The sequence below is a fragment of the Eleginops maclovinus genome, chromosome 21 (genome assembly GCF_036324505.1).
Source record: "Eleginops maclovinus isolate JMC-PN-2008 ecotype Puerto Natales chromosome 21, JC_Emac_rtc_rv5, whole genome shotgun sequence".
In the NCBI taxonomy this organism is placed as follows: Eukaryota; Metazoa; Chordata; class Actinopteri; order Perciformes; family Eleginopidae; genus Eleginops; species Eleginops maclovinus.
The window spans coordinates 7,233,886-7,261,495 of NC_086369.1; the positions used below are offsets into that span (position 1 = coordinate 7,233,886).

General features: G+C 40.5%; 1 protein-coding gene across 1 annotated transcript in view; it reads right to left on the minus strand.

The window, feature by feature from the left end:
- Positions 1-1,229: 1,229 nt before the first annotated feature.
- Positions 1,230-27,610, minus strand: part of gpr158a (G protein-coupled receptor 158a) — a 60,477-nt gene continuing 34,096 nt past the window's right edge. Inside the window, 11 exon segments of the mRNA XM_063912290.1 lie at positions 1,230-5,569; positions 5,572-5,704; positions 5,706-6,025; positions 6,028-6,703; positions 7,138-7,221; positions 7,316-7,462; positions 7,923-8,028; positions 10,125-10,263; positions 11,749-11,987; positions 13,916-14,025; positions 26,762-26,830. Of these exon segments, the coding sequence (XP_063768360.1) occupies positions 4,878-5,569; positions 5,572-5,704; positions 5,706-6,025; positions 6,028-6,703; positions 7,138-7,221; positions 7,316-7,462; positions 7,923-8,028; positions 10,125-10,263; positions 11,749-11,987; positions 13,916-14,025; positions 26,762-26,830 (2,715 nt within the window). The 3' untranslated portion in view covers positions 1,230-4,877.

Consider the following 27,610-nt stretch of genomic DNA (forward strand, 5'->3'; position numbering starts at 1 on the left):
AAAGCATGTGAATTACTAAACTAAAGATTAGCATTAAGGACTAACCTAGACAGTCACTGAAGTTAAGTCAAGTCTCTGTAGTAGAAGATGGTATTACAATGTAGCAATTGATTTGGTATCTGACTTCTGTCTCATTTTCCTTGCCTAGAGGACAACATAAGTACAATTTGGCTCATCTTACCCCACTCTCCTCTAAGTGAACGTAGGGTTTTTAAGAACTTTTCCCCTAAAACCCACCTCCGTTAGAGTAAAAAGAATAAAACTATGTTGTGGGACATCCAAACATAACCTGCAACTAACTATAAAGCTCTGAAAAGGGGACCCATTGACTCAGGTAGTTGTTCTCTGTAGTTTCATCACTAAGAAAGCCTGTTATTGTCAAACAACATCTATCTTTATATCTTTCTTTATGCTATTTTACTGTAAAGAATATCTAATGGAACAACAATAGTTTCCGTATTTGCCCATCACAGGTTATTTCTCATGTGTTCTTTGACGTTTCCTCTATTTTAGTTCCCTGCAGCAGCCTGTATTGATCGTCTATTTATTACAAAGGCTCCGAAAGTGCTCTTGTAAACAGGAATCAATGCTAACATGTTTGCTTTATACAATAATCTTTTGCAATGTTATTTGGCTGCATCACAACCATATTCAGAGAGACAAAAGTAGTTGTGACAGTGTAGACACTGTCAGTTTTATGCAATGCTCATTATGCAGAATTTATGAGGTTGGAATAGTATTAATAGAGCAAGAAATTATTTTCCCTTTGGCTCAGAGAAAACAAATATTTCTTCATGGCCAATCAGTTATTTTGGGATTGGAAAATAGCTGCAGTTTTTTCTGCAGGGGTCTGGAGTCAGCATTTGATACCATCTTGTATCTCTCGCTTCCTGCAGAGCCTCTATTGATCTCTGTCCAAAAAAACCACATCAAGCCATAAAAGCATTTCAGGACAGTCGCCAAGAAGCGCATAACCTAAAGTGGTCATGATGCATGAGGCTTTTAAATGCCATGCTTTCTCTAACTGCATGTCTACATGAGGAATAAGCCAACACAAGGGATGACAAGCATGATTACTAAGCACAAATGCATCATGAGAGAGTCCTGTATCAACTTCCCTCGGGAGTAGGGATGTGGAAAAGGGATTGTATGTGATCTCCAAGTCAAGTAAAAGATTCAGAAACACGCTGAGCACACGCTTGATTTTCTTATAAATATTTATTGCAGAGGAGGTATCTTTTATGTACATGCTATCACAATATAACACAATATAAATCTACCAAATGTTCCCATATATTGATGCTATAAGCTTGTCATAGAGCAATAGTTATAACAAGCACATAATACAGTAGGTTAGGGACAGTATCACTCACTATACAACTTGTAACAGTCCATAAAAGATCCATTTTTTTTCTTTTTTGTTCTATCAAGGGCAGTGAAACATCGGTCCTATTATTTTTTTTTTGTTCTTGAATTCATGCAGAAGCCACAAGAGAAAGATTTACGACGTTACAGCATTGAATAGTAGTAGTAGCTATAGTAGTAGTTGTGTTGCCATCGGGTGACATGGTTTTGGTCACAAGAGAGGAGGGTTTAAATGAAATCAGCTAGCCAACAATGGTAAAGGATCTGATTGGTGGACAAAGAGCTACAGGACACAGTGTAGATTATCTTTAGATGGTACAAGAAAAATGGGTCCATTTGACTTTCACTGATTCATATGATACAGCCAAAAGACAACGATAATATCCAGAGTAACAGACACTGGTTTTGTATACACAAGTAAGTACACATGAACTTACTAAAATGAGGAATGCTCAAGCAAGCATACTGGAATCATGCAAATAGGTCAACAATGTAGACTGGTTGTGATATGATGTATTACACTGTGAAATAGTAGGATATTGCGATGTTATTATGTTCTGCTCTAAGACAGTACAAGTGTAATTGTGTTTCTTCTGTGCTCCAGCTCTGATCTGGAAATATCATGGGCCCACTGTGTCAAATCAATAAAAAGTACATTTTTGAATGCAGCAAAAAATACCGTCTTTTCTTGTTATACAAATGAACAATAAATATATCCAATCTCTCAAAATCATTGTTGTTTCGAAGCCTGTTTGAGCTCATTTTTCAAAATGAATATCAGGAAATAAACACGTGTTCTCATTTCAAAAAGCTTTCCTACAAGGATAAAAAATATACAGCATATTGTTCATCAACAGGGCAGTAAAAATCCAATGCGGCAGTGATTCCAAAGTGACTTAAAAAATGACTTTTGAAATGTCGTTCTTGTCAGGCGGGGTCTCTCGGTATGGCCCTGCATCTACTACCACAATGCATATGATGGATGACGCGTAACATCTGGTTCATAAATATCACATAGATCCATCAAATCATTACAATCAATCCATGCACGTTGACAGTTGTTCTCAGACACCGTTCCTAAAGGAGCTCATAAAGCGAGGGGGGGGTGACAAATCTCACGCTGTAAGGCAAACACTACACATTTGAAATATTTCAGATGAGAACCCAATAGGTCAATGGCGGAGGTCATTTTTCAAAGATGTATGTCGTAGCATCTAAATCCTGTTGATGAGTCTAGCTGTAGAAGAAAATTAGATTAAAAATATAATTTTCGCTGTACTATTTGTTGTTAGAAATGTAGCAATTGAAGATGTTTTGTCAAATAGGACTTCTTTTTTTATCACAATAGGTAAGGACTCCTATAGAGCTTGAATATTAAGGAATTTGACAGCAATTATAGATCATTACAATCAGTGACAACATTCAGTGATTCCATGTATTCCTCACAAAATACCGTGGATGCTATATTAACATACGTTTTTTTGTAAGAAGTGTTCAACGGTCATTTAAAATTTAAGTGGGATATTATTTATTTCACGTGAATAGTGCGTGATGAATATTTAGACATTTTGATACAAAACATTAAACAAATTAAAACCCTCAAAAGGTTTAGTCAGATTATACATTGATGCCACATTGCTAAACCTAATTCTAAAAGGTAATCTCAACTGATCAACAACCTGAATTAAAGTAGGAAGAGCATGCATTCAATTTCCGTACAGAAATGCAAAGAAATAAGGGATGGCAGTGTAGTGCTTGTTATCGCAATTGTATAAGGGTCGTATAGTAATGTTTTATCTTAAAATATCAAAGGATAGTTTTGATCTCCAAAGGATTGGGTTTTAATTTGGTATCAAAAGCTAATATCTGGAAACAAGGCTACATCACTGAAACATAGTCCTACAAGACAGGAAACTGTCCCATTGGTTGAATGCACACACAACTACGGTAACAATGGTAGGTGAAATTCTAACCAGGAAGTCGGTCGGTTAACAAAATGTCGGATATAAAGTGTATTTTATTGTTAGCCTTGGTTTGTGCCAACATTAAACTTTGTTTAGGGTTGTTGCTTTGGTTCCAGGTCTCAGCAAGCCAAATGTTTGGTTGGAATGATGGCCATAATTAAGAACACAAGACCCAATTTATAATAAACCAATATTACCTTTCAAGGCAGCAGCTTTTACTTGCTGTTGGTGAACTGGTAAAAAAATATGAATTACTGTTTAGAGAAACCATTCAATGTTTTGGTATTTAGGGGGTGTAAGCGCTTCTTCTTGTATGAGACATCAGAGGTTCATCTACAGAACTACATTTTCAATTTAAATTCAGGGTATTGTGTCCACACACAAACACACATACTTGGTGCAAGCCAACACAAAGATCCATGCTGATTTCATAAACAAAGCTGGTGCACATTGTTCCCTCAGTTTTGCCCCAGTTCTTCTAACCCTACTTTTTACAGTGTACGTATGAGCCATTTTGACACACATTCATGTTAATGCTGCTCTCATATAATCCACACCATCCTGAATGAGCTTCTGGAAATATGAAAGCAGTAAAAGGAGTGCCTCTGGTGTTAAAAAAAACAAAAAAACATTATATATTTCTCAACATATAAACTGCTTTAGTTGACAAACCAGAAAGGTCCAACTAGTCTCAACACTTGGCTGTGCATGCTGTTTATATAATTCACCGTCACAAAGTGCTGAAGAAGAAGTAATTTGCTTCGCTTCAGACTGATACAAGACAATGCTAGTTAGTTAGGCACATACAGTACATCTCTGCAGACTTGGAAGCAATTGAATCTGCTGAGAACTACAATTAAATAGATCTAAACAAAAACTAAGTTTGGTCGGTATGTGACATCATGCCATGAAGTTGAAAATAAGAAAACAAAATGTACAAAAAGAACAGAGTCCGTCCTCAGTTCTCAATTTATGTTGGCTAAAGTGCTATATATTGTTTTGATATACTGGGAGTCCCTCCGTCTGTAACAAGGAGTGGACACAAAATAATAATTCAACCTTATCGCCCACAGACGATAACGCTCTTTGCAATTGTTTCCTTATTCTTTGGCTTTCACTTTTGCTGTTTTGTACATCAACCTTAATTTTATACTTCTATTCCCCTTCAAATTATGTCCAATAAGTGATGATGATAAATGCACAAAACAACCACTAAGAATTGTTGACCGAATATAGAACATGATATTCAACATTGCTAATGAAGTGAAAAGGCTGAATCAAAAGTTGCATAATTAGTCTAAGATCTATCCTCAGGATCTTCCTGTAATAATCTGGAATGCTCGTCATGACTTTATTGTTTTTTGTACATTTTACTTATTTTCAAAATAGGTAAAACAGGAAAAAAACCTCATAAAGGAAGGCAACTCGTGGAACTTCATCTTGAACTTTTCTTCCAAGTCACCGGACTTATAATAAAAGATTATATTTAACATTTTCAGAGTGAAAAAAGTATACATCAATAACTATAATTTCAATAGTCCATTAAGGTCATGCCTTCTTGCTGGATGTGCTATCGTCAAAGTCCCAGGGACAAACATCTGCCTTTTTAGCAACTCCGCCTTGAGGATGGGGATTGCTCTGTTTCACGGGAGAAGCACTTTTGTCTGTATCTTTGTTATCTAACGTAGCCTCAAAGTCCCATGGACAGACTTCCGCCGGCTTTGCTTTGGCCGTTCCTACATTTGCACTTTTCCTTTTCTCTACCGCCGGCACTTCCTGATGACTCTCTACATCCCATGGGCATACCTCAGCCATTTTTTGTTGGCTTGCTTGTTTCTCTGAAGATTTACTCTTGTCCTTAGCTTTTGTTCTACCTTTCTCATTCTCAGCGTCTTTTGATTTCTCTTTCTCAACTGTTCTTGTGGAAGGGGAACCCTTCTTTTTTGACAGGGATTCCTTGGTTTTGGATGCTTGAGAGGGACTGGGTGTCCTCTCAGAATTTGGAGATACTGCAGTGCTGTCGTAGTCCCAGGGACATACATCTACTTTTGCAGATAGTGGCTGGAGTGAGTCTCCAGTTTTGGATGGATCTAAAAGAGTACTCCTTTTACCATTCACAGGAGAGGTGCCTTTTCTTTGTGTCGTGACATCTGGAGAAAAACCTGACTCTGTCGTCTTTTGGGTCTCTTCAAAGTCCCATGGACAAACGTCTACCCGATGTGTTTTAGAACCCTCGGTTGGCGATCGGTCTTAGCAACTTTGTCTACTTGACCACCTTGACTTTCACCTCCATCTTCCCATGGACATATATCTGCTCGTACAGCGCTCGTCTTTGGACTTTCCTTTGAATGACTGCCACTCGATGGAGGTTGATCAGGAAGCTTTCTGTTTCTGCTGCTGAGATTTCCCCCCCTTGGTGCTACCTCCATGAACAGTTGTGGTTTCATCTGGTGCGATAGATACATGCTTTTGGACCTTATTTTCAGACGGTGTTGGAAGATCCTCCACTTCCCAGGGACAAACCTCGGAGAGATCGTAGAGGTCTCCCTTGATTGGATCAGAACAGATCGTAGGCTGGCTGCCGCTCACCGGCTGTTTCATGATCCTTCCCATTGATGCAGTCTGTTTGCACTCCACTGACTGGCTAATAATCATCTTGGGTTGGAATTCGATTTCCTGCTCGGCATTGCCCTCGTTTCTTTCCCCTTTGGCTGACTCTTCTTATTGCTGTCCTCTATACCCTGTGCCTTTCCTGTCAAGCCCAAAGTCTTCTCTTTGGCACTGGCGATGACACTGAGGGACTTCTGAAGCATGGAGGCTCTAGGATGAATTGGTTTCTTGTCTGCTGTAAGGTTATGGGCGCTGGCTGACTTGCAGACCAAAGGAACCGATTCTGTAGATTCACTGATGACCCCTACATTCTCAGTGGACTTCTTCTTGACCAGCTTCTTGCCCATAAGTGTGTCCAAGAGAGAGCCTTCAGCTGGAGTAACCTCCATCTTGTCTGTTGCTGAGCTGTTGGAGTCTTCACTCTGATCACGGACATGGTCGTAACTGCTGTGGGACTTCTTGAGGGAGAAAACCTTGTTTTTAAGCGTCTCCTCCTTGGCCGGCTTTATTGGGTGACTCTGATCAAAGGGGTTCTTCTTTAACATGCAAATGCTGTTACGGTTGCTGCTGCCATGTTCTCCAGTATCCTTGTCTTCACGGCTGCATTGCCGGTGCACAGATTCCGGAATCTCAGTTATGCGTCTCATTAGCGAACGACCCAACCCTTTTTTTGAACTACGCTTCTTCTGGAGATGAGGGTTGTTTGCTAGCATCTTTTTTCTCTTGTAAATCTCCAGCTGGGAGTAGAGTTTCTTCAACTCCTCCTACATAGTTACATATACATCAAGGGGGAAAGACAGAAACAAGGTGATTAGTTGGCGGTTTGGATTACAAAGAATTGCATTCATTAAAAAATGGATATTTCTAATCAAAGCACTTACAAAAAAGCATTCTACTGCACAGAAACATGCAGTACAAATTCAGGAGACGTGAATACAAACGGTCGTTAAATTATAGACTACGGAATATCACATGCGTGCTGATAAAAAGCAAAGACGGGACAGTTTCGGACAGCATCAAATAAGGAAACGAGTGTTTTAATGTTAGGTCTGAAACAGCCTCGAAGCTCAGATGTTATTGTATTTCTGTCTCTATTTCGATCTGACACAATGAATGCCTTCTGGTGAATGGGCTTGCCCAAATCTTTTAGTAGAGAGACTTCTTCAGCTCTAACAGACAAACAGAAATCTCTGCTCACGTTGGTACGTTTTTCCCAATGACTGTCGCAAGACCTTACGCCACAGCCATTAATAGAACTGAGATGGCCCATTTCGTCTGGTGTCTGCAATAAAAAACTACCATTGCTCAGTATTTCTGGAAAGCTTGTCACCAGGTTATACAATGGAGAATGAAAGGTAAAAGGAAGCTCTTCATACCCGGATGTCTTCAGGATCAAGACTATGTTCGCTCCACGCCGATGTTATGCTGCTGTTCAGATACGACCCCGAACGACCCATGTCCAGCTCGTCCTCATATGCCTCAGAGGCTATATCATCTCTCATGTGGGTGCCAGCAAACATGAACTAAAGAGGAACAGCATTGTTTATAGCTCTGTTTAAGCAAACTCATTTGTAATTGTCAACAAATCTTTTGAAAGTTCAGAGCCATCAATGTTTTTACTTTGCTTTTCAATTATTTGGAGATTTTCCCAGCCTTTTCTTTGCCCCACCCCAAAATGCATTGAACTCTTTGAAATATGTCTCACATCTACAGGTTGATTCAAACGTATTTTCCTAAAACCGCTGGGAATTTCACCCTGTGTGTTGCTAACTGATGTGTTTTTAGGCTACAATGTACGATATAAATCAGGCTTCAGACACACAGACAAAACTGACTTGAATCAATGAATTGGTAATTTTGTCTTTTCATAGGATTTGCTGTCAACAATGTTAAAATACAATTCTTTTTTAGCTTGATTCTTCAACTGGATTAAATTAAAAGACACAGAAGGTAAGAATGAAACATTTTAAATGTGATGATTACCTTTGGGACGAATAGCAGACCCAGTGTTACTGTCACAGTTAGGTGTGTGTGGGTGAAGAACAGTAACAGCATCCAGTCTGGATGGAGCTCTAGAGCTAGAGTGAACCTGTCAAATGAAAATAAAGAGGAAAGATATCCAGGATGTGAAAAACAGACAAGAGGGGGATAATGAACCTAGTTTAATATGAATTTATGAACAGTAATACCCAGACATAAGGCCAATTTATTTGACTGTCTGTAGATGCAATTACTATTAGTAATAGCAAAGTATTCATAGGCTGCTCTAATTCCTAATATTCATTATTAGCTTAATATCTGTGCTCACATTTGTAACAGTCTTGCTATTAAGACAGACATCTTTAACCATACATAGTGCCTTGTCATATTCCAAATGTACATACAGTAAAAGCAGTCAAGAATAACTAAATTATGCTGTGATATTCATACTCGCTGCCGTGTCTGAAGTAAACCTCTTAGATACAGATGGAGCCGGCAGAGAAGGAGAGCAGCAGACTTAATGTGTTTTCAGCCAGAGTAGATTTATACACTGTCTGTCTGGGCGTCAATTCCACTGCCTCATATAATGTTCCACTTGGGTGATCCTTATGCCGGCAAGGACACAATATTTTCCTCATTTTTTTACAATTGGTTTCACAATAAAGGAGAATGACCTCGATCTGGACACAAGATTCAACCATTTTCAGACAATAAGACACTGGGCTGTCTGTGGTGCAGCAGTTGGTGGAAAATTAGATAATAAATGGGAGAAATATGAGTAGCATCACGCTTTTATTTAGAACAGGCTTTCTGCACAGTGATACCACATGCACAGCAAAGATATGAAGAATGTTCTTTTGGAGTATAATTCCACGCTCCACGACAGTGCTTCCTCTCCAAGCAAATGTCATGTAGCAGTATCATTACAGGGGTTAGTTAGTAAATGGCTAATTAACAAGCAGTTATGTGGTAATAGCTGTGAGGCATGAATAAAGGTGAAGGTCCAGCATTTGAAATGTCCAAGAGCTTTGAAGTCGTCCCTCATTTCATGTTTGGTAAGGGGTTTCTGTGCAGATGAGGATTGATTTAATAACCTTGGCATCCTGCTCCCCATCACTCAAGATTCGACCCCAAGCTATTATCTTCCCTTCAGTTTCTCACAGCATCCCACTCACACCTGGACCTGGCTAACACCTGATGACTATCAGATCACACAAAGAAGCCTGAGCTTTAACTGGTTACTGTGGGATCAAATAGCAGGTTTTGTGAGTAACACAAATGGACGCCGGATGCCTCTAACAAGCCCCTATGTTCGCTGTGGTCTCTGGTGGCAGCCAGTTGGAATAACTAGCAAACCAGGCAACTTTCCAATTTATAAGGGGTCTTATTGGACTACTTTCCACTTAGGAAAGCCTCACAACAAGGCTGTAGTGGCCGATTTAAGAGGTTGGCCAAATAATCACAAAGAGCCAGATGTTTAAATAGCATCAAAACTGTTAGAAAGTCTCAGATTTCTCCACAGAAACTGTCAAATATACGTTGATGATGCACTTTTTTCGCATGTTTTATTTGTATAACTGGAATGTGGCTGCCAATAATTCAAGCTATTTTTTCTGTCTTGAGATACATAAAATCGTTCTCAAATGGTTCATTAGTAAATAATGTGATGGAGCTGAGCTCTCTATTAGGGGGACTCCAGCTAGGAATTGCTGTGGTAGTGTCAGCTGAAACGCCTCATTTATAAACTGCATGGTACAGCTTTTTGATGTATACACTGGAGGGAGAGGGGGAGATTTCACCACAATAATAAACGATTCCTAGACCAACAGAAGGGTCGAGCCTAATGCGGTAGCCCGTATGTGATGGAAATTTGACAATGTAATGGAGGACATAAATGTCAAAATGGAGGGTAATCAAAGACTCTGATATAAAATATGGAGCTCGTAAATGTGGAACATGTTGGGAATGTAAGTGACAGCATCAGTATGTTGATGAAGAGGCTTTTGTTCGTGATAATGGTTGTTTTATCTTCCTCGTATCCCCAGAGGGGCTGGAATTACAGCACCAGAATTATAAAGATAGTGCCAGAAATTCATATAAATGTAATGTTTTTCGATATAGATGGATAGATAGATATATATTCATTCCACCACATCTATCCGCTAAGGTAATACTGCAATAATGCTTTATAACAAGAATTCTCACCTGATGACATAGAATATTGCCGTCAGGACAAGTTCGTTGTGAACAGCGATGGCCATGTATCGAGGCTCGTGGAATGCAGAGGGCACCGTCCTCACAGCGTAACACAGATATACTGCCCACAGCAGGAAGAGGAACTCAGCTGTAAAGCAAGATTAAAAAAAGATGTGTGACGAACACAATGAATTACAACAAAGAAATGATACATTTGAGGTATTTTGCAGGCTTTTCAGGACATGCAACAACGAACCAGCCACAGTTCAGCGCTCTCATTGAGCTAGTGCAAGCTGTTGCATAACACGGGTATACAAGAAAAATGCCCAGTTTAACAGAAGCTATCATACTCGTTTGTAACAGCTGTGGATGCATTCTCTGGACGATAAATGAATCCCTGTGCACCTCCATGGCAACCCCATGGAACGTCTCCTAGGCAGCAAACTCCACAGCAATAAACACAGAGCTTTTTCCATGAAAACCTGTTTTTTCACATTTATTGTGTTGTGTGCTCAAACTGCTGCGAGTGAGTCACACATACAGTATTCCTCACAACAGGACCAAGAGTTAGCATTAAATGAAATTGAAAGTGTTATTTGTGGGGGCATGTGAAGGACAAAATATCTAAATTAAACGAAAAGGAGATCTGCAGTGCGTCTGCCAATATAGGTTACACATTCTGGATTTTTAAAAGAAAGAGAAGAAATAGTTGGACTTTGATTGGATTTCACACCTTATCTGTCCTACCTCATTATCATCTTTCCAATAAAGGCAACATGTCTTTATAAATGGTGCCTTGTGACATTAGTGTACAAAGAATAAATGATTTGACCAAAAGGACATTTTTGCAGTGCATAAATAAATAATGCTGTGGAGTCTGCCAGAATTTGAAAGAAATGTAATTAAACGGAATCTTATATTTCAGATTGAATAAAATCCACTGTGATGCTGAAACTGCAGTTTTTATATGATTGCTTGGGCTAAATAATAAATCCTGATTGGAATGAAGGTAGCTTTCTTAGTGTTGTGCATGCTGGTGCGTGTGTTTGTAATTTATGAGCCGTACAGTATGGAGTTGACGTCAGAGCTGGCTTGCGCCTCCCTATTTTTACCCACTTATAATCCAAATGAAAATGTGCCTTCAGTATACAGTATCACAGCATGGAGACTCTGCTGGAGGTCCATCTGTTTCCCCTGAAGTAAGAAAGGACCATGGTTCTTTTTCTCATTCAAGCCTGGGTCAGCAGATATAAAACAGCATGCAGATTTCCTCAAGGCAAGATGCTGCCCCCCCTCTGAGATTGTTTGATTTCTCAGCTACCTTTATAGGCTGCTGGTTGCCCTCTGCTACATGCACAACAGGAATATATCCAACACTTAAGCCCTGTCGGAGAGGAATAATGTCTACTTTTGGAAAACAAATGGCCTTTCTGTTTTTCACAAACTGTTTTTCCCATCCACCTTTCTTTGGACTCCAAATGCTATCAGACCAAACAAATTGCCTCCTGATTTTATGCCATGAATCCCTCGAATAACCCGTGTTTTCTCACTTTGCCCCTAACACACATGGTTCAGTGTTCCATAAATCAATTTACATCACCCTGTGGAGGCAGAGGGCAGTAGCAGGGCTTACCGACAGCCATCATGTAGTCCCAGCGATCCAGCAGGCACATGCTGAACTGCAGCCCATCGGGCGTGTAGCCCACATCGATGAGAGCCAACTTCCTGTCCGGGTTCTGACAGACAGCAGATGTCCAAGCCACCAGGAACCAGCAGACGATGAGTAGGATGATGCCCAGCAGACGCAACACTCGCCAGCTGGTCATATAGGGGATCCTCTGGGCAGTCCGGGACAGGAACACCTTCAACACCCTAAGGGGAGGGGGAATGAGATGCTCACTTTGAGAACATTACAACTAACTAACACTTAACATTATGAAAGGATCATTTAAAACGCAGAATGACACAATGTTCACACTCTGAAAGGCATAGTTTATTTTTTTGATTGTTGTAATGCATCTCCTGCTGGGGTTACTGTACAACCATGTTTTTATATGAAACAACTCATCATACAGTTGCTGAACATGTAAAATGCTTTATCATCATCAAAGAGAAACCCCTTTAATTTCATCGCAAGAGCTTGAAACCAAAGAGACTATACTTTTTTGATTTGCTCCAAAACTTAAAATATTTTGGCTTTTCTATCGGTGGCATGTGTCTCAAGAGTGAAGGACTTCTGAGGGATGAGCATCGCGGGTCATTTTTAATGTAAATTAACACAAGGTTTGGAATTAATTGGGTGCCAATAAAAACGGTTAGCTACTTTAACTAGCGTGATTTCACATTGTCTTCTTAAACCAGAGTTTTACAATGGAAGAGAAGGTCAGAAAATGTACAGAAACACTGCATTTCATAATGACGCGACAAAGGAACTGTATTTAACAATGTTGATCTGGATTTTATTGGAATAGCTAATAGGACCTGGCATATGGCTAGCAGATATTCAACAGGCCTATTATGACTTTTGGGGTTTTCCCTTTGAGAAGAAGGAAATTCCCGCCATAGGGAGTTTCTTTTTGACACACACTCTGAAACGCCTTGATTGGAATCCTTTATTTAAACTGAAAAAACTGAAACACTGACTTTTATTAAATGTATTATGTCAACAAATTTCACATAAGTTTATTATGTTAGTTGAAAGTAATAATAATAATTTGAACCTGATATTTTTTATTTAAACTAAATAAACCTCCGTTACTGTGTTCCTCCGTAACATAGTGACATCACTTTACAGTATGCGTATATAGGGGATGGACATCTCTAAGTGGTTGACCAATCACAACAGAGCAGGCCAGCTAACCAATCATAGCTGACTGAGGCCGCATTTCAGACAGAGAAAAGAGGTGCAAAATATCAGATATTTTAATAACCTTATTTCAAATGTATGTATTTAACCAGTGATTTATAATGGAAAAGTAACCCCCCACCCCCAAGTACACAATTATGAATATGATATACCGCAAAAGTGGAACAGTGATTCTGTGAATTTCTACACAACAGTAGTAAATCTGCAGACTGTGTATTAAGTGTGCTCAACACATGACCAGCCATCGCTATTCTTAGGCTGTGCCCTTCACACACATTGATGAATGTCCACTGCGTTCGCCACTAATGAGCCCCCCATCAAAAATTGATCTGTGCAATATGTTAACTTGCACCTCTAAGGGTTTACTGGGCCCACGCTCGCATTAGCCACATCCTCCTAATCAGCGTCTTCATTAGCCTTTTTTTTTTGACAGATTCACCTGACAAAAAGCCTCTCAGATGAACAATTTCAAGTGCTTTACTTTAAATGCAGCAGACCCCCTGTCTCATTATCAACTATTGGTGCTGAAACACCCTGCTCTCTTGCCTGTCCCTCCTCCAGCTGTGCTTTCCCTTCCTCTGATCTCACTCACATTTGTCCTTCCGTTTGTCTCTTGCCAACTATCATTCAATACTGCGTTATATACGAGATCATTTGGGGCCACAGCACCCCATGTCTTCTTAATTACTTTTGCACTCTTCCACCTAACGAGGCAGTGAATCCTCCCCCCCAAACATGTGCAGCAGTGTAGTCCGGTGATGAATTAGACGAGGAACATGCTGCCTCGACACTTCATAAGGCTCTTACTTTTACAAGGAGTTAAGACACAATGTAATTGCACTTACAGAGGTCAATGTAATCCGATTTCCTGGGATGGATAACGATGTTGGACAAATGGTTTTGTGTAGATGTGTGTGTAATGAAAGTGTGTTACCTGTACAACTTAAGAGTCAGTGTCCCGTAGACGGTAGCGAAACCCAGCAGGCGGACCCATCGCAGCAGGATACAGCGGAAAACACTTGGCTGGAAGTAGAGAATCCCAACCTGCAATAGGACAGAGAAAAAGGTTAAAGGGGGCCTTTTATGCTTTTTAGGGGTTTCCCTTTTCTGTACTGTACTATATAGGTTTTAGTGCATGTAAATGGTCTACAAAGGCTTAAATCCCAAAGTTCCCGCCAGAGGGAGTTTCTGTCCAACAGTGCCTACTCATTTTTAATTCCATAACAAAGTGACTTGACTATGGAACATTCACGCTTCTATTGGCTTGCCTCAAACATATTGTACGTGATAAGGGGAGGGACCAATTTAAGCAGTTGACCAATGACAACAGAGCAGGACAGGTAACCAATCAGAGCAGATTAGGCTCTGGTTTCAGACAGAGGGGGAAAAGCGTTGAGCAGCACAGGCAGTATGAGAAAAATAAATCCCTTTTTGAGCATGTAAAAATGTCAGAGTAGAAGCAGGAGATAAACAATGAACATCGAAATTAGCATAATTGGGCCCCTTTAAGATGGGCAGTGGGAAGTGGCTGGTTCTTCTCTCAATGGACGGCTCTCTAATCATTGACGTTATGCTTTTGATACATTGGTTGTTTCATCTGTGCTTTTTGAGAATCTAGCAAGTGCCTGGCAGATTTTTCTGTGTCATTTATCCGCTGCCTTTGTCAAGCAATTCAGACCAATTCAGAAAAAAGAATACATTGCTTTGACCTCAATAATTAAAACAAGATGGAACAGTGAATTGCATTGTTATTTTATAACCATCCTTGGCATAGCTCAAAAAAACAATCATCAGAGCCGAACATCATACAAAGCTTGCCCTTGAGACAAGGAGGGCATTCACCCATGTTTGCTATGAAAAAAAACACACTGCAATGTTGTCTATCCAAGTCCACACAAAAAACACAGATGGTCTTCCAAAGACACAAGAGGCGACAAAACAGGAAAAAAATAAAAGAAACAAACATCTGAGGCGAAATAATTATCTGTCCGCTGCAGATGTGCAGCGATTTTCCCTATGGGATTGTTAATGTTAATCGGATTAGCCAAGGCATTATTACGTTCCCTCAGGCTGTGGAGAAGATGCAGGCATGTGGATATTTTTGCTCACTAGGTTTGAGTCAGTCAAGGGACACGGAGGACCCAACGGGAGAAAGCCCACATCCTCATCTGCTCACAAATGCACGCAGGCTAAACACAGAAACTTCTGCCTTAAATAAGCTCCATGTGACTCAGCAATATGGCACAGAGCGAATAATGAATAGATGAGTTCTAAGTTGTTCATCTTAAATGCATAAGGAGAGTTTAATGCTGAATTCTACTTTGGGCAAGATAGAAAAGCCTCGGAAACTACATTTTTAGACTATCCATGGACACCAAATCTCGCTAAGTCAAAGAAAATATCTAAATACCAATGTGTAACTTCTCCTCCGTGCACTCTTTGATATTTCTTTTAAAGAGGAATAGAGACAGGAGATGATAAAGAGATAGCAGGTTGGGCCGGCACTGAGCAACTTGCTGACGCACAGTTAGGTCTGCAGGGAAAGAAGAGGGCAGAGGAAGATGAGTACAAAAACGCACCGGGGGAAAACATGTCTCATGGCTCCTTTTTAGGTAAACATTTTTGTTCGACATATCCTTAAAAATCCTCAAATACAAACCAATTTATCATACTGAAATTCACATAACAAAGTTCACACATTGCATGCACCAGGCACATTTTGGAATGAAAATTGTTTTTTACACTCAAACAATGAGAGGAAGTGTCACTTTTGGCAAACTGCAAGTCCTTGAGACTAAGATTGTGTGAGACAAAATCGTTCCAATTCCGTTTCAACCACCCAATCATATTTGTGATGACCTTAAAAAGTTATGTAAAGAAAATATTATGAGGCTTAAATTCTAGTGCCAAAAACCCCAAATCCATTCCCCCTGTGCTCTTACGGTATATCCCATCACTAAGTTTCCCTTGTAGCTGCTAAGACCAATGTCAATACTCCCAATTCCTGGGCAAAAGTAGGCACAGTCATTGTCCTGAAACGTTGCCGTGGCACTGAGCAGAAATTCATTACGTAAGCCATGCACTTCCCGTCAGAAGGGTTTCTGGGAAGATACTGGCCATGAACCCCTGGGTTTCTCTTAAAGCCAGTGTGCATAAAGAGCAGCTCAGTTTCTGCCCCCCTTTCCTTCGCAAACCTTCCATTAATAATCAATGCTAAGTGCTGGGAATCTTAGATTCCGCGCCGTGGGAAGGGAAAGGGATCATGTGTTATGTGTACGTGCGCACAAAATCTGAACGTTGAGGGATAGAGAGGCTCAGGGTGCTGTATACCTATCTGATGGACATCAATATCGAGGAGACTATTATCAACACACTTACTACTCTTCAGCCTGCCTCCCTCCCTTTTGTCTTGTCTCAGTTACAGCATGAGTAAAGGCTTCTGGAAATGCTGAGTTAGCGTTCATCGATCAGCCCTCTTAGCACCTAACAGTCTAAATTTGCTGATGTTGAACAATGTCAGATTAGTGTTACAGATGTTTACCTTTTTAAAAATGGGATACATTTTCAATAAAGTTCAAGTTTCTTGCTCAAACACAGTAATTTATCATTTGGAAATATATAGTATTTGAACATTATGTACATCTGCTGCCTTGATCCAAATACTCCCAAGGCACCTGACTCAACACAACAACCTGCTTCTGCCTCTGCCCTCTACAAAAACGCCTTGTCATGTGGAAACTACAAAACAGAACAGTGTGTTCTACAGATTCCCACCTGAAAAATGTAACATTAAGCTTTCATAGGCAGATAAAAGTTGGGGAAGTGATCCTACATAATACTACATCTCCAAAATGACCACATAGTTAAATCCAGCAGTGGCTCAGTCAGTAGGGGCTTGGACTGGGAATCGTAGGGTTGCCGGTTCAAGTCCCCGAACAGACTTGAAAATATGGGAAGTGGACTGCTACTTGGAGAGGTCCCAGTTCACCTCCTAGGCCCTGCTGTGGTGCTACAATAGCTGCCCATTGCTCCTAGTACTAGGATGAGTTAAATGCAGAGGATCAATTTCACTGTGTGTGCTCTGCCGTGTGCATGTATGTGACTAATAAAAAGTCCAGTTCATAGTCCAATTCTACTTCTAAACGACTAGTTGCTCTCCATCCAGAAGATAATAAGTTACATTTTTAACAGAGATGTTGTTTCCTTGCTCAAGAAGTGAAACACTTGCTCAGACTATAAAGTCATGCAGACATCCCAGTAGGTTCCCAATGTTATTTGCTAAAGCTATGATTGTTCCATCTATCCAAGACAATAAACAATAATCACGAGTTGAATTTGGAGTGATGGGACACTAAAAGAACAGACAAACATAACAAGAGCAAGATTCACACACTCAACCACTTACTCTTTCAATCAACACTCAGTCACTTCATTTGCAGTTATCTTTTCATTTCTAATCATCTCTCATTTCAGCACCCACCAGCTGGCTCCCCCCCCCCACCACACACACACACACGCACCGAGTTGGTTGGTAACCCTCGAGAGAGTTGATACCACGGTGACGCAACACAGCCAGCTGTGGTGCGAGCAGCAGCTTTCCAGGGAGCTGTTGTGATGTTGCCTACTTCCGTTGCACCATTACTTCTTTCAAATACTGTTCAAATATGACATTTGTACACCTGTTATAGGTTGACTATATTGTCAATTTCCGCCAAACGTCATTTGCACAATTGAAGGCTGTTCTCAAACTGACCCCACTGGCTAGCTAATATGCTAATACTGCGCTCATACAGGGGTCAGGGTCAGGACGACCACCCCCAGGTGTTTAACACAGTAAAGTTGTAATGTTGATTATCCTTGTTTGGACTGTTAGCATTGTTAGCACAAATGCTAGCATCATTTCTTCCTGCGAGATGGGACTTGCGAACTTGCTAACGGTAAGCAACAGCATCAACAGAACTTTAAGCCACCTTTTTAACCACACTGACCTCGGTGAAAGCATTGTAGTTTCCCGGGTGGCACCGTGAATGATTCATTGCAAATTGGGAGTTTTCCTTTCCATACTACACCATCCAACGTGCAAAATGAAAACAAGGACAGTTACTTTTAAGAGGTAGAAGTAGTAAATCAGATGGTTTGTAGGGCGAAAGGAGTTTTTGTAGTATAATTGTGTAGATTTCATCCCAGCAGACAAAACTAATCTCTCAAGTGCTCATTTTTATTCTTCACAGAGCCACCTCTGTCACTTTTCATTAGCCCACCAACCATGAATGCCTTTGAAGAGTGACTTGGATTTAGATATGAGCCAGGTTTACCCCATAAATGTGTTAATTTAACTGTGTAAGGGCCTAACTTAAATGTCATGAAAACAAAAGCTCTGGCCCTCTGCAGTCGCCAAAGGCTTTATGTGAGAATGTTCACACACCCACCACCAAAATAACACGCCCAACTGGATGCACAACAGAGCACACACAAATAATTTTGTGCTGGGCCGCTTAAGATAATTAGCTCTCGCTGAAGGGTAAACGAGAGATATTCAACAAATAACACTTAAAAAAATACTGGTGGATTTGTTTTAATACCACTGCAGTGTGAGCAGCAGTGTGTTATTAAGTGTAGAGGATTAAAATGCAAATGTGTGTGTGCACGGGGGTTCAATGCAGAGGGTGAGAGCTTCATGGATTTATCCCCTTAACCATGAAGGTCAGGGTCCCACAGGGTATTGATCTCATACATTAGGATGTCAGACCTCTCCCTCAATGCCGTGAAATTAGTTTTCCGCACTCAGTGGAGAATAGCGTACCTGTGATCTGTTTTCCCACATACTCTAGGTCTCATCGTCTGCAAAGAGACCTGGAAACCACAGCAGGTCTTTAGCCTTTTTTTTCATTTGCCCTAGAAATGGGTGAAAGTATATGTGTATAAACTATGCATATATATATATATTGTATGTCTATGTATATATATAGAACTGTGTTTATTGTGTATATATATATATATATATATATGTATTTTCACACATTTGCAAATTTGTTTCAAATAATAGCCCGTTTGAGCCACGCCTGCCACTGCTTCTGTCTCTCCCGCTCTGCGTCTAGCTCTCTCTCTCACACATACACACACACACACACACACACACACACACACACACACACACACACACACACACACACACACACACACACACACACACACACACACACACACACACACACACACACACACTCTTCCCCATGGCGTCCGAGCAAAATGTCAATCGCGGCGCAGAGCTGGTATGTAAGCGAAAGACAAATGGATGGAGTAATTTGGAAATGGTTTGGTTACAAGGTGTCTGACGAGTTACAGAAACAGCTGTAGAGAGTGCTTAAAATATGTAGCAGGCAGGCTGGAAATGAAAGCACACAGCGGCATGAACGGCACGAGTTGGAGCGCGGACACTGTCGTGTTATTGCGTCAACAATATCGATATATATCTTATATCGACATTCTGCTTGAAAATATCGAGATATGACTTTTGGTCCATATCGCCCAGGCCTGCCTAGGAGGTGAACTGGGAGCCTCTCCAAGTAGCAGTCCACTTTCCATATTTCAAGTCTGTTTGGGGACTTGGCGACCCTTGGCGAACCGGCGACCCTACGATTCCCAGTCCAAGCCCCTACTGACAAAGAAAAGAAGAAAAGACTACTTCTTCTTGTTCTTCTTCTTCTTCTTCTACTCTTCTTCTTCTTCATATGAGTTAACATTTATGAATGCATAAGCAGCAGAACAGGAGGCGTGACATTTCTCACTGGGGAGAACATGCAGGGATAGAGAGGTGTCTCTGAGCTGCACAGGTGCCGGTGCATACACAGATGGGAAGGAGGTAGAAAAGAGAAAATAGGTCTCATGCACCGTGTCGTCTCTGGCAGTCATGCAGACATGATAGAAACAAGTCAGCATCAGTTGCAAATGTAACGCTTGAGCTTTTACTTGAAAAGAAATGGGGGTGGTGGATCAACAGTGAGATTGTCTTCTGGATTTTAATATCATTTTTCATTATGTTGAAGCCTACACATTGAAATACATTCTTTATAGCAGTGCAAACACAATGTTCTGTCCTTCTAATTATATCACATATTTTGTCTATTTATACCTATAGCAGCATTCATTGATTTGTTGGCCACTTGGGGGGAGTTGAACAATTTGAAAATACAACATTTACATATTATTGTTTAGTATTTTTGAAGCAAATTCCTTACATATTTAAATGAATATAACCACACATAAACTTGATGCATATTTTGTAACACAACTGCTAGGTAACTGCTTGGTGACAACAGGAACATATTAAAATATGTGACATCAATCTTAATCTTTAGGTGGTGCCTCTCTTTTTGAAGTGTATTGTTATAAATAAATAATAATATAACTAACTATAAATAACATCACAATATTTACCACAACTATGACTTTGGCCATGTTTAAAGGTGCCATAGAATGGAAAACTGTGTTTACCTTGGCATAGTTGAATAAGGAGAGTTCGGTACATTGAACTGACATACAGTGAACCTCAAACACCATGGTTCCTCCTTCACGTGCAAATCATGAATATGTATATCACAGCGGTAACGGGGAATTAAAATCCTGGGACGTCACACACGGTGGTCCAGACCCAACATTTGCATGCACCAGCTGCTGGAAACACTAACGCTAACACTTACCACTCCGTAATGTTGCTCTCCAATCTCCGAACAACTGGCTGTTCTTCAAATTCATCAGTTTCCTCCTCCGATAAAGGCTCAAACATGTGAGGTTGAATGCCAATAGCCTCCATGGTTCATCTCTTACAGTTTTGCGAACTTCACTTACCTCCGTGGGCTCGGAGGCAGCCATGGATTGCTCCTTGTAAACCAGCCAATCAGAGCAGAGCTCGTCATCATTATTTAAATGAGCCTCAAATAAGGCAACTCAGTTTGTTTCATTCTAGGACCAAATCATAGGGTTGTGAAAGGGCCTGTAAAACCACATCTGGACATTTTTTGGGATCAACCAAAGTTACCTATTTTGACATCAGAGAACAATTTAAAATACCAGATAGATGCATTCTATGGCCACTTTAAGCATCTTTTCAGCTCTGATTCTGGTCTCCACAAACTGAAATGCTGCCATATGGTCACCAGTTAGTCTTTGACTTGTTGTTTGAAGCTGTGCTTATCTTTGTATAATGTTAAAAACTATTGCCTGCTGCAGCCTTAAAATGTTAAATGAGAACAAAAAGAGTTAACTTAGACAGTGTAGTTGACATTAAACACAAAATAATAAGCTAAAAGATGCTAATTAAGATCATATTTTCCAATAACGGTGCAATGTTCTTCTACAAAGATTATCCTTAAACACTCTTTCACTTTAGTTTCCTAGTTTCATCTTCCTGTTATCCTCCAAATGTCATTTCTGCCACCAAATCACATTTCATACAGTTATTTTTTGGGGGCTTTTTGCCTTTAATCGGACAGTGTCGGGGTGGGATCCGGAAAGGACCACAGGTCAGGAATCGAACCCGGGTCACCGACGTGCGGTGCAGGTGTCCCAGCCTGTTGTGCCACGGCCGGGGCCCACCAAATCACATTTAATGGATAATATGAAACTGCAGTATAGACTTTGGTGATTTGTGGCTGCCAATCCACTCAGAAAAGTTTATTAATTTTGGTAATATCTCTAAATGAATGTGAAAAAACTGATGCAAATGGTTTTACTGCCTCTGTTAGTCTTAGTAGGAATTCTCAATTATGATTTGAACACTGAATTATTATTGTGATTGGCAGCTATGACTGCTGAAAGAGCAACCTCGTGCTAATGGAGCACTTACTGGAAATGAAAATGCTAAAATACAGTATAATTTATTAGTCATCTGTCAATGATGCAGTATAAACACATCAGTTTGCAGATGTTAGAGTGACTCACACTGAAAACGTTAGCCAGCTCCAGTGTACAGACGCCGCTGAATTTTAATCTTTTGTTACCACAGTTTCTTTGGAAAAGGCTAGCAGCTAAAAGGGAGGAAAAATGACTTTCAGCCATTTAGCGTGACTTTTTTCCATCTGAGAAGAGAACTGAATGGTTCAGCCTCAGGAATCATTCTGTCACAACAAAGCTCTTGTGCTATTTCGAATGTTTTGACATGAAAGAGTGACAGACATCCAGTCTGCCTTCGCCCGACTTTCTCTGGTCATCATCTTTCTAATTGTCTCTTTCTTCTTCTTCCAAAATCTGAAAAACACCTTCAGTATGAGACAATGGGTGGAGGGGGTGGGGTGTTATAATAGCAATGGATCCATTTTTATATGAAAGCCGACACCCACCGCCACATGGGAAGGGCAGCTTTCTGAAGGGAGGTAATGCTTTCTTCTGCTCCCTCTGCTCCCTGAGGTGGGCCCGGTGTAAATTACATCCAGTTCACACGCTGCACTCACAAGACAAGAGATGGCTGACGCTCAGATCCCACAATTCCCTTCACTCCTCATCACAAGTTAGATCCTTAGCGTTATATCCCATCTTGCTTGGGCACAAACGGACTTATCAGAAAGGGTATAGCCTGTGTCGTATACAATCATGTGTTGATGCCATCTTTCTTTTTCCGATGTCAATTTTTTCTCTGTTTACGTGAACAGTAGAAGCGCTGCGTAGTGCATACTAAATTTTAACTTTGTGAGCGTAGGTTTTGGAGGACTCCACAGCACTCTGCAGAAGGAAGCAGGGTATGAAAGGAGGGCTCGAAATGCAAACAGCATCCCTCCAGATCCACTTAAGTCAGATTGAAAGTGTCAGAACAGCTTGGATGGAAGGCAGAGCACGGGAGAGAGAAAGTCTGGCAGACTGTGTTCCATGGCCTGTCAGGTCAGGATACATTATCCCATGGCCATACTGTTTCTCATTAGCCCCCTGATGTGCTGCGAAGCTTGCTTGCCATGCACGACAGATCCCTGAGATGGGCTGAGGTGGCACATTGGCCCAGCTTGGCACCAAGACAATGCGGAGATTGGACAGGTGGAAAGACATGGAGTGAAGGACGGGGGAATAGTTCTCGAAGGTCACTGCTTAAAAACTGGAACGATTTTCTGAGCAGGACATGACATTCCCTTCTCTCGCCCTAACAATATTGGGTGAATGGGAAATAGCATGATGTAATTTGAAGGATTTTAGCAAGACCCATAATTGTCAATACTATTACATAGGTACTTTAACAAAAACAAACTGTGTTGGTCATTTGTTTAACTTAAGATGACCTTTGTGTTGAAGGCTCTTGATTTAATAATCAAAGCAGAAGTAGCGAGACACTGTTAAACATACAGACCTGCGAAACCTTTAGTGTGGAGTTCTGGTTGGATGATTGGGTTGGGCAAAGCCTCTGACCTTAATACACCAACACCAAGGTTCCAACACCCCTTCCTTCCCAGGATTAAAAGATTCAAAGGCTTTATTGTCATATGCACAGTAGCTGACGTGCAAGAAGAAACAGAGTAGGAAAAGCCAGGAGCCTATATTGATCCTTTCAATCATGACCCAAGATTTTTTCCTCTAACTATATGCAAGTAGCTTTACAGGTCAGGCGGCAGGACGCATTTGAATGAATTTAAGGTCCTCTCTGGGTTGTGAACTGCAAAGCCGCCAAAGAAGAAAGAAGTACCAGTACAGTTATTCCACTTCTACATCTGAGTTAACATCTATGAATGCAAAAGCAGCAGAACGGATGATATTTCTCAGAGGGGAGAACATGCAGGGGGGCGGGGGGAGGGGGGGGGCAGGTGTCTCTGAGCTGCACTGGTGCACACACAGATGGGGAGCAGGTAGCAAAGGGTAAATAGGACTCACACTGGTTTTACATTCAGTTAAGGAGTTGGTGATTGTCAGATTTCTGCAGTGATCCAACCATATGATATTGTGACCTCGTTCACGGTTAAAGCGTGAAATAACTATCTGTTTCTTTCTTTTGTAGAGCGGGTATTGTGGTGCATGCATGCAAAAGTTGTTCTAATATAGTATTTCATGCTTTTATCAAATTTTGTTTTGATCAATAGCCTTTTAAAACCAAAAGGTGTTTTCTTCTGGAAGATTTGCAAAGCTGCAAATACTGCAACAACAAGAAAATCATGTTAAATGAATCTGCTTTTAGCCTTTTCCTCCATTATTGTCAAGCACAATATCAGTGTCTTTATACGATTTGATGCTAGGGGGCCACACACTATGCAGCGCCTCTGATTTGTTTGTCTTGTCTAAAAGTATTCCTGGCCTGACTGGAGGAGATAGCTGCATTTAAAAAAAAAAATAAAATAAAGCAATAGCAATCCAAACTCTGTCACTTTTACTCCCATCCTTCCCAGTAGCATCAATAAGAAGCTGCAAAGAGACAAACACAGGGCTGGATAATCCAGGGATCACATTGTGAATCACAAATTCCGCCCCCCCCCCCCCCCCCCACACCCCTGCCCCTCTCATCTCCACAGCCAGACAGAAATAGCTGGCTTTAGCGCTGCCATAATTTTGCCTCTCTCCTTCTGTGCTCCCTGTTCATCCCTCCTCCCCTTTCATTTCAAAGTCGGGGGGTCTGAAGTTATTGCATGTGACACACTCAGGAGAAAAAGGGCAGGGGGAAGAGTGCCGGGTGGTATTGCATTACTCCACAAAGCCGAATGCCATGGGAGCGGGATGAGATGTATCTCTTGCTGCTTAATAACAGTGGAATTATTTAAAATAGAAGCAGCAGCAGCAGCAGCAGCAGCAGCAGCAGCGGTGGAATATTTCAAAATCTATATTTAGATTGGGGGTGATGCGTCCCACCCTCACAGCTCATGTGGGATTCGCATGGGAGACATGGAAATGCATCAGGGTGGAGATCAATCTAGCGTGCTGCACCATGCAGAACGATGGTCTTTTCCCAAGAACAGGCTGAGATTTCTTTGGTGTGTTCACAGTGACCATTTCAGCATAACAGTAAAGAATAATTCCAAAGGATTCAAAAAGTGAACTTCCCTTTGTACTACCTTTTTTCAAGCAATCTATTTTTAGCATTTTGTGCCTTCACTACACCAGCTGGATACAGGGTTTACTATCCATCCCTTCACTAACCAATAACCTGAGCTTGCTTTGGGTCTGCAAACTTCAAACATTATTACCTTCCAGGAGCTTGTTGCAGCAAATTGCATTGATTAGCTGGCTCTAAATCAGTTGCTGTTAATTACATTTGCCCTGCATTGCTTCGCTAAGCATATAGCTGCACATGATTGCAACTAAATTGCAATTAGCCAATGCCCCCAAGCACCCAAGAGGAAGACATAATGGTAGATTCATGTAAATCAATGGTATGTGGTACAGAGTCTGTTGGAATAATGAGGTGCTTCAGAGTTGGAAAACATTGTAACTGTTTTTTTATTTGATGAAATCTAATGGATTGATTTTTACTCATGCAGGGTATAAAAATAATAAGAAAGCCATTGTCTTCTTATGTTTATGCTTTATAACACTCATGAGATTCTTGGTACACCAAAGAAAGAAAGTTCTATTCTCACATAAGGTAACTTTAGTTGTTTGACTATAGAGACTTAATCTTTGGGTTTTATCCCAAGAAGTCATAGGGCCAAAAGAACAACCAAACCATTGCCAAGAGTGAAAATCTCCGAATGCTATTTTTATAGATTTGTTGCTCTTCACTAAGACATCCACTAGCTATAGTCAATACTTTGATACTTTCTTTGCTTATACTTTCACTTTTAAACGCCCACTGGTCTGTCTGTAGGAAGCTATCACAATGCAAAACTTTAGAATGCCGCCAGTATGGAAAGTTTAAGAGAATAATTATGCAGTATTGAGCAACTAGATTCTTGTCTATACACTCATTCTGTTCAATTTAAAGAGAATGCCATAGTAGAGTCTATGAGAAATCTTGTCTGGCAGTCCAACATGTGTCGCAAGTGTCTGCGGTTCATTGGACATTTGTTTTCCAGTTTTTCGAAGACAAAAGTGAAATCGCTTCTTATAAACAACAGCCAAAAACCCATGAATAAACCAAACAAAAAAGCATCAAATACACACATTTGACTGTTTGGTTTGAAAATTACATATAGACTAATTATTTTAGCTCTAAAAATAGTCTTAAGATAGATTAATCACACAAAATGGAGTTGGTTGTTTAGTCAGTCAATCAAAAATCGAATAAAACTAATACATATTCTTTTAAATTGACCAGTTTGATGGAGAACAATGGAACAAAAAGTCTCGGATCAAAACTGGGGCTTCCTAAGGTTAAATGAAATGTATATGAGGTCATTCTGTATAATGGTCTAAATGAGCGCAGTCTGTATGAAGCAGCACAGCTCGGCTGGTCAACAGATGGTAATGTTGACATGCTGTTTGGTTCATTGGCCCGCTCTGTGTACAGCCAGCAGGAGGTCACCAACAAGCCCTGGGATGTTTGTATCTGCCAGCCCCGTTTTATCATACGCACACCTAGGCTGTGAAAACCCTGCTTATCGCAGCTCCATGTGGCTGTCAAAAAAACAAAACACGTATGATTTATGTAGTGTGGTTTGTACCATCCGACAAGGCAAACAGTCCTGCTCTGTGCCACTGCATGAGAAACGAAATTTCGTTCTGCTTTAGATGCGACGGCGCAAACTGAAGGTCAAACTGAATGCCAAGCTTCAGTCAAGAAGAACATTTTGTTTTCAGCTTAAAGGAGCATGACATGAGGATTATCAGCAAACATGTCAGGAAACAAAACACAAACTGGTGAGTGTCTCGGGCTTACCGGAAAGTAGAGAAGCAGAGTTCCACACAGAATGGCCTCCAGTAGGACTAGACCTGATGCTCTGATACTCTGCAAAGAAGAAAATGACACCAATCATTAACCACACTAACTGATTCCTGGCCACTTAGGTATGAGAACATTCACATTTATTTTACAAAAAGTGTTCATCCAAGGACAAAGACTCCTCAGTAATCACAGGGATTAATATCCTTTGGCTCAGATGTTCATTGTAGGAAATGTGAGACTCATTTCGTCCCCTTTTCTGGTTTGATGTGTGAAGCATGTTGAAGTTAATAAATTACAAACAGAACCAACAGCGATTTAGTTAATTGGTTGACGAATGTACAGGAAAACATGCAATTATTAGAATCTCTCCTCAAAGATACCTAGCCATGTAAAGACTATTCTAAATAGATCTAAAGGCAATATTAATATTAGTATCACTGTAACTTTTCTTGACTTGAAGCCTTTCTGTAGGAAATTAGGTAATCACAAAAGAGTTTCATTTTAGCTCAACAGAAACAAAATAAAACTCATCAAAACAATCTTGGTTACTGCTTCCGCTTTTCACAGTTTGATCATTTTGAATAGAGACTAAATAGCTTTTGTTTTCACTGTGAAAAGCTCATTACTGGAGGAGACAACACCAATAAGAGTCCGAATTCCATTGAGAATCAATACATTCAAGCAGTCAAGACAACAAGCTAAAAGAAGCTAAAACGCAACAGAGGATGCTTTGTTTTACACTATACGTTTTTGATGCCTTGTTTATAGAACACATTAGGGCAGCTTTCATCGTTAAACTGCAGACAATCAGAGTATGTCCAATGTCTTGACATTTTTACACAT